Genomic DNA, 8,094 nt, shown 5'->3' with positions numbered 1-8,094 from the left:
TAGTTATTAATCTGGAAACTATAATTAGGCTTTCCAATCAAGACATGGCAAGTTTTAAAACTAGCATATTTTAAATTTATTTCTTATGACCTAAACAGCCGATTCAATCAGTTAATCTCGTCTGGAGCAGAGGTTCGCGTCTCGGCTGGCCTTCACATATCAGCGGCTTGAAAAGTGGACTTTTGCCTTGTTGCAACGGCGATACGTGCAGTAGAGTGGCTTGCCAACGTAACATAAAGTTGGCTAATAATTCCTCTTTGGTTCGGTTGAGCCCGTCCAGCGCTTTTCCTAATTATTAATCAGCCTTAAATTCCTATTGATGAGGGCCTCTGTCCAATCATTGTTCCAAAAACAAAAAATAAAATGCACGGTGTCCATTCACTACTTATCAAAAGCAACCTTAAATAGAAACTGGTTTAGTCTCAATGTATTTAGCATCCGATTTATAGGAACTTTTTCCAGACGCACAATGTATAGTGGTGTTTCATATTTCATTCAGGTAGCACAGTACAGAACAATCCAGAGGCTTTAAATGGTCTGGCAGTCGCTATTTCAGCAGGCGATCAACAAGTGATTCTTTTCGTAGTTTAAGTTTTAGATTTTTCTTAGTTGTTTCAACTTCAGGATATTCCTGGTCTACTTGCTTCGCCGCTATCAACCGATCTGTCCCATATTCTGATGCGTCCTGTTCAAGACCCATTGGTTGCTTCTCAGTTCTTATCTCATAATCTCCCGAAATCAGCAGATTATTTCCCAGGCCATCCTGCCACTTTCAAGTCAGTCAGTTTCCGTCAGTTCTCTTGCTTACCCTGGTCCCACACTCAAATGTACTCATTCCAGTCTCACTTCTGGGCCAATAGCCATTAGACACTTACCAGTCATTCTTGTCTGGTCTATTACTACAGCAATCAGCACTTGCAGGTATCCTAAAGCTCACAGCCCCATCTAGAGTCTGAACTCCCAACCCCATTGCCGGGTCCAGTGGAGTTCATTTGCATGGCACGTCTCAAGACGTCAAAGCTTTTCGACGAGTTTAAGATAGCATTTCCTTTCTATTTCACATTTTAAATTCAGTCCGTCAGGCATGGCCCTTTTTGGGGGTGGGGGATCTCCTATAGTTGGTTCAGCTTCTCCTTCAACAGCTCGAGTTTCCAGCTTTTACAATATTGTTCCATGGCCGTAACCTGTTTCCTGAGGGGCTATCTCCACAAGCAATCCCAAGTCGTCGCTCTCATCAGTCGTGTGTTACCATAAAGCTGAACCTTCACCACTCCGTTTCATGTCATCAACCGATTTTAATCTTATCTCTGCTCGTTTCACCCCTGATCATTTTGGCTCTATTGTTGATGAGCCGTCTCTCTCTACCTCTGCTCAGTCCAGTTCAGCTATTAGATGGAATCGCTCATTTCATGTTTAATCTCAGGTCTTGCTCTGTAATTTTATTTTCTATATGTCCCCTGTTTCTTTTATCCTCATTTTGAATCTTAGTTTTTCTTTATGCTCAGCCATAGCTTTAGATTATGTTCAACCAGTCTCCAAACACTCCCTTGACGTTATGTCAGCACTCCTGTCTTTTTCAGTATTCTCTTCATATGATTATGCATTTCTTTCCTGTGTCCATAGCTCACTTTGTGCCAGACGAGCACTCCGCATTTCGCAGGTGGTGGTTGGTCTACCTTGTCTAAAGTGTAAACTTATCATGTGATTGTCCTTTCTGTGTCCTCCCATGCTGCTACTTACAGGTTTGTTTCTGCGTTATTATTCACTCGCATCCTCCAAAGATTGAACCCACAAGTCTACTTCTAGCTTCTTTGTCCCTCAATCAATCAGCTCTATTGCCAAACTTTCGGTTTCCCTGAAGCTATCTCGGTAACCCATCAGCTGGCCCTTTAGCAGTCTGACTCCATGCCATCCCAGTAACCTTGCATGTCTCTGCCCCTGCAGCTGGCCCATGTCCCAGCGTTGCTCAGTCCCCGCAGCTGGCCCATGTCCCAGCGTTGCTCTGCCCCTGCAGCTGGCACATGTCCCAGCGTTGCTCAGCCCCCGCAGCTGGCCCATGTCCCAGCGTTACTCAGCCCCCGCAGCTGGCCCATGTCCCAGCGTTGCTCAGCCCCCGCAGCTGGCACATGTCCCAGCGTTGCTCAGCCCCCGCAGCTGGCCCATGTCCCAGCGTTGCTCAGCCCCCGCAGCTGGCCCATGTCCCAGCGTTGCTCAGCCCCCGCAGCTGGCCCATGTCCCAGCATTGCTCTGCCCCCGCAGCTGGCCCATGTCCCAGCGTTGCTCTGCCCCCGCAGCTGGCCCATGTCCCAGCGTGCTCTGCCCCCGCAGCTGGCCCATGTCCCAGCGTGCTCTGCCCCCGCAGCTGGCCCATGTCCCAGCGTGCTCTGCCCCCGCAGCTGGCCCATGTCCCAGCGTGCTCTGCCCCCGCAGCTGGCCCATGTCCCAGCGTTGCTCAGTCCCCGCAACTGGCCCATGTCCCAGCCCTTCTCTCTTTGTTGGTCCATGATTCAGTAGTTTTCTTTTTCCCTCATACTTTTCAGAGTGGCTCCCTTACAGTGGGCACCTATCCTCCAGCCTTTCTCCAGATGTTTTGTGTCCCCTAGCTCAGCCCATCTCCTGCCTGGCTCCGCGCCTTCAACTATCCTTCACTCTCTTGCCTGGTATTATTTCGGCTTTTTCTTAACAGGCCTTCATTCTTCGGATGAGCATCATATCATAAAAACCCCTCTATCAATCAAATTTGATTCCTCCTACCAGCTTCTCACCTTCTAGTTTTCTGCACTCCTTCGGCCTACAACCCGCACTTTTCTTTTCTCCACGCATCCTCAAGTCGGCATACGAGTTTTAGGTCTCACCTTTCCTCGGGCCTCGGCCCTGGCCTCAGCCCCTTTTTTTGGGGGAGAGCATCCCTAATCAGTTATCGGGATGTTCATCGAATTCACATCAAATCTCTGCTCAAATTAGCTGCCGGTGTCCGAGCGCCAAAGAACTGTTATTCATTCCTGTCATTAAATTTTTTAATTGTTCCCCTTTGTCCGTCTGAGTCTCTCCAGATTGAAATGGAGCTTTAGCAGAAGTTCAGGCTGGAAGACTCCACCCCCTCCGTTCGCCCATCAACGTCATGCTCATCTCCGACCTCAGCGCTGGACCTCACCCGGCACGTTCAATCAGCAATCAGGCTCTGCATAAAAGGATCCACACCCAAGCCGTCAGCCGCTTCCCAGCTGCGTTCAACCCACCACCTCCCCTTCTCCACCCACATCCTTCGGCTCTAGGATGGCCCCCTTTCCCGACCACCACCACCAGTGTCGGGCCCCGGGGGAGAGCATCCCTAATCAGTTATCGGGATGTTCATCGAATTCACATCAAATCTCTGCTCAAATTAGCTGCCGGGGTCCGAGCACCAAAGAACTGTTATTCATTCCTGTCATTAAATCTTTTAATTGTTCCCCTTTGTCCGTCTGAGTCTCTCCAGATTTAACTAACACAATTCAATTATTTAAATCACTGTATGTTGTATGATCATCCAACCCTGGATAAAGGAAAGTTCAAAAGAAATTATTGCAATTGCAAAAAGTATCTACATTTATATTCTTGATAACTTTATGTAAACTGAACAGAGCGTAATAATGCATCTAGTGCTATTAATGAGAGGATTAGACAATAACTTGTTGATTTCTCTGTGCAACTCAAGACATTTTTGGCACATTGAGTGGTTGCTCATTTCTAGTAGACCGGAAGTGGGAATAGTTTTGACTTCAGATAATTTGATATGACTAATAAAATGAGTAATACACAGGAAAATAAAAAATATATAAAAGAAAATCGAGTTCATGTTAGTTCTAGATGCCTCTTAACAACACATTTTATTTTCCGGCATGTAATGTTCCTCATTTAAAAGTTAGAATTCATCCTTGGCCGTGAAAATGTTGTGAAGCCAACTTCTGTGCATCATCAGAGGAATGAATGAGTGAGTAAGACATCCATCCAGTACATTTAGTGTCGGCCCCTCACTGTGAAAATAATTACATTTGAGATAAGGTATGCATGTGACATTTCAGTAAAAGCACATAAAACAAAATCATTTACCACTTTCTGAAACATTATTTAGAGATGAGTTTGTTTTACAAATGACAGAACGTCTTGAGGTTAGACTACTTATGTTTTCCACAAAAAAAAAGTGGTTTCTTGGTTTACATTAAGCAGAATAGTGCCATAAAGCTCCACTAATCCGAAGTCCCATTCACAAAACTACAGTATTTTTGATGTGGGCTAAAATTGGTTTAATTTATCAAAATTGCATTCTAGGCATTTCAGCGTCAACACAAATTTGGGTTTCCAACCCCAAGAATAGTTAAAGTTGGACATCTTCAACTTATCACATGTCATGTTATTACAATATTAAATATATAGTGGTTCCTTCCTATCGCCTCAGGACTAGTTTCTACTAGTTTTTCCACATCAAGACACTGAAATTCTTGCCCATTTTACTTTGCAATAAAGCCATAGTCAATTAGAGAATCTGTGAACATCTGTGTGTCTATCTTTAAAAAAAAAAAGGCATAATTAATAACGTCAGGAGCCACCATTTGAGAAGGAGGGAGTGCAGTGACGTCACCAAATATTAAAACAGGTATGTATCAAACTCCCATCCAAGCTAAAGCCCAGGCTGCCACGCCAGAACAAGTGGTAAGTAAAATTTTTTTTGGAAAAACAGCTGTTGGATTATAATTGAAATGTACTTCATGAAGGAGTAAACAAAAAAAAAAATCGTTATCTTTTATTGTAAAACAAAAAAATTGAATGGTGTCATTTAAACGTTTTTTTCTTCTCTAAAAGTAATTAATTATTTTATCTGACAGAAAACACTATCGGACAGGTGTCAGATTATCTGCGTTTGGTCCAGAGGAAATGGTCCCGGTTCTCTTTAACCTGACCCTGGCCACTGTGTTTGTTCTGACCTGGATGTCAGCGGTCCCGCTGCGGGGCCACAAGCTGCCTCAGGTGGACCCGCTGACGGCCCACCGGGCCGACCCGCAGTGCTGGGACTCCTCCTCGGCTCTCCTGCTAAAGATGCGATCTCCGAGGATAGCCGACACGGTCCCCGCCTTCTGGGACCTTATGAGGACCCTCCGGTCCTCAGAGGACGGGAAACACGCGGCGCTGTTCTGGGACCTGGCCCGGGTCTTTTGGGAGATCTACGTGGAATGCGTGATGTCCAAGAGCCACGGCATGGGGAGGAGACACGTCACCTCTGTGCACTCCCTGATTACTGACAGTAAGTGCGCTCATTTCATTAGTTTTTAGTCAAACGAATCTATAATTTGTAGTAAAAGAAAAAGAAGGGGGGACTAAGCATCAAAACGCCACTGAAAAGGAAATATTTACCATTTTAAAAATTTTAATAAAATGTATATCTCCATATGTCCACTTTTAGAAGAGGGTGTTAAAACATTAAAGAAGATATAAGGTCACCGGGGGTAAATGATTAGAGCTAAATACAATATTATTGAATTTAAAACATATCTATTAATATTTATAATGTAAAATTGTTATGTATTTAGAAATATTACTTTTTCATAAATATGTTTTTTTTTTAATAAAACACAAATAATACTAAAAATAAATGTCTGATAGGTGTAAGTTAATGTTTACTATTTTCTGACATCAAATTTGTTCTGCTTTAGGAAGATGGATAAGGGTGTATCCCAAAATACTTTTTTCCCCCCTCTGAAATCAGAAGTTTACAAACCCTACATAAAGTTTACTCTTTGCTATGCCTTTAAACAATTTGTGAAAACCCAGATAATGAGAAACTGTTACACTGCTGTTGAATTAATCTATTCAAACTATGTGTATAAACAGCAGTTTCTGGCCATCATATCTTTCAGTTCATGTGTGTCACACATGAACATGTGTGTCACACATGAACATGTAGTTTCACTGAAAATGCGTAAAAATCTCAAGCCCAGAACAAAAGCCAAAGACATTTGAAAGATAATGACACTCAAACTGAAACTTGAGTGTCATTATTTTTGGTGAAGGCCCCATGACACTCAAGCTTCAATTTTCTTTTCTACCAGGACTTCCTGACACTTGTTAGAATCCATATTGCCACATGAACACTGCAGGTTTCCAGTCGCGGAGGAAGCAAAGCATACCACCACCATGCTACTCTGTAAACATGTTCTTTTTATTCTTCTTTCACCTGATCTACAGGTCTAAAAAAGATTTTTTTTTTTAAACTTCACACTTCTACAAGCCTCTTTGAACAAAAGGGACAATCACTTTTGATACCTGTACTAGACGACATTTGAATTATGAGGAATAAATTAGTTTATTAATTCACACCAAAGTAAAAGAAAACACCATATTGTGTTTTTAGTGGTAGCTGCCAATAGGTTTTTTTTTTAAGTCCTACAGTGTCCCTGGAAAATACAATGAAAAAACGGCACGAGGGCGTTCCATTGCAGGTTATTAAAAAAGTATTCATATGGCTTAAAGTTTTCATATTGGATCACATTACAATCACAAATGTTGACTTTATTGGGATTTTATGTATGGGTGTCAAACTGCAGTACTTGAGAGCTGGGTCCTGCAATGCTTAGATGTGTCCCCGGTTTGGAACAGACTGAATGAAAAAGCTGAACTGCATCCTCACAGCATGCAGTCAAGTTCTGCAGAGTCCTGTGCATAACCTACTCATTCAACTGAAGTGTTCCTGTTGTCCTCATTTTCTGTGTATAGGGAAAACACATACAAATCTCGGTCATTTTGACCCGAGGACAACAGGAGGGTTTTAAGCAATGACATATTTGAAAGTTGCAAGACAGCCACCGGACCTCAAGGACTGGAGTTTTACACCAAAATAGATTCTTCCTGCCCGTCACAGTCCACAACGACTCTTTGAAGATACTTGAATGATGTGAGTTATGACAGCATTTAGCTCCCTTTTGGGAGTATGGAAGCTGTTTTAGAGTTGTATTGAACCTAATTTAGCTCCATCCATATCCACCATGCCTGACCAGCCTCCCTTTCCCAGCTGAAGAAAATCCCCGGAACATAAAACTTCTCTTACCATGTAAGATGAGAACTTGTGACAAAATCTAAAAAAAAAAAAAAAAAAAAAAAAAAATTCAATGGATTTTCATACTCATGAAAAACACTTCAAACTGCTTCTGAATCAACTCCTAATATCATTGTAGTGATGTTTGCATACAGGCCATCTGAATTTGAGAATTTGGAAAACCCCATATTTAATCAGTGCCTTATGAAAGTGTTTCATCATAGAATGAAACTTGAATAGTGCTAGAATGTCTGCAGACGACGACAAGAATCCCATCATATTAGGTCTAAAGGTTTGGGACTTACCATTTTACTTACTATAAATAACCTCCTCCATGATTCACTGCTCCGTCTGAGTTCATTCCCCCATTTCTGTTGAAAGCACGAATACCTAGACTGAATTTCTCTTTAGATACCTAATTAAATTGTTTCAGTACATTTCTTTGTAGGAAACCATTTCGATGAGAGTGTTGCATGTTGCAACTTTCAATCTGTGTTTGTCTTTTACAGAGTCCTTCAGGTTCAACAGCTCGAGAGCAAACTCCTGGACAAAGCTCACTGTCAGAGTGAGACGCAGAGGACACATCACCACACTGAAGACTGAACCCAAATAAAACACAACACAAATGTCTATCACAAATGTCTCTGAGGGTTCCAGCTGGACAGCTTTTTGTCTTTATTTCACTCCCTCTTTGTGATGCTCCTCTCATCAGTTAAAAGAAAATGTTGTGGGGATATTAATAGTATTCTTTTACGTTCCTTAATATTGTTACTTTTTTATATGGACAATTAAATATCTAGCTCAAAAATGCAAATGTGTGTCTGTGTATATACATTTTGGATAATTTTTTTTATTGGATAAAGAAAAAAAAATACATTTGCTGATACAGTTCAGATGTAAGTTATTTGTTCTGATCTATAAAAATCAAAAAACTTTACCAGGATACTGCTGTATATGCATTGAAACTTATTTTTAGATGGTTTGTCTGTGTTTTGCTAATTATAGCTTGTCATACATTTGAACCAAAT

General features: G+C 41.9%; 1 protein-coding gene across 1 annotated transcript; it reads left to right on the top strand.

The window, feature by feature from the left end:
• The first annotated feature begins 4,641 nt into the window (after positions 1 to 4,641).
• fam237a (family with sequence similarity 237 member A) lies at positions 4,642 to 8,003 on the top strand. Its single transcript, XM_008398706.2, has 3 exons — positions 4,642 to 4,689; positions 4,863 to 5,278; positions 7,576 to 8,003. The coding sequence occupies exons 2-3, from the start codon at positions 4,912 to 4,914 to the stop codon at positions 7,677 to 7,679; spliced, it is 471 nt and encodes a 156-aa protein (XP_008396928.1). The 5' UTR covers positions 4,642 to 4,689; positions 4,863 to 4,911; the 3' UTR covers positions 7,680 to 8,003.
• The last annotated feature ends 91 nt before the right edge of the window (positions 8,004 to 8,094 follow it).

The sequence above is a fragment of the Poecilia reticulata genome, chromosome 2 (assembly GCF_904066995.2).
Source record: "Poecilia reticulata chromosome 2, P_reticulata-male-v2, whole genome shotgun sequence".
Taxonomy (NCBI): Eukaryota; Metazoa; Chordata; class Actinopteri; order Cyprinodontiformes; family Poeciliidae; genus Poecilia; species Poecilia reticulata.
Note: the sequence above shows the minus strand (reverse complement) of the source record. Positions and strands in the feature narration are given on the sequence as shown.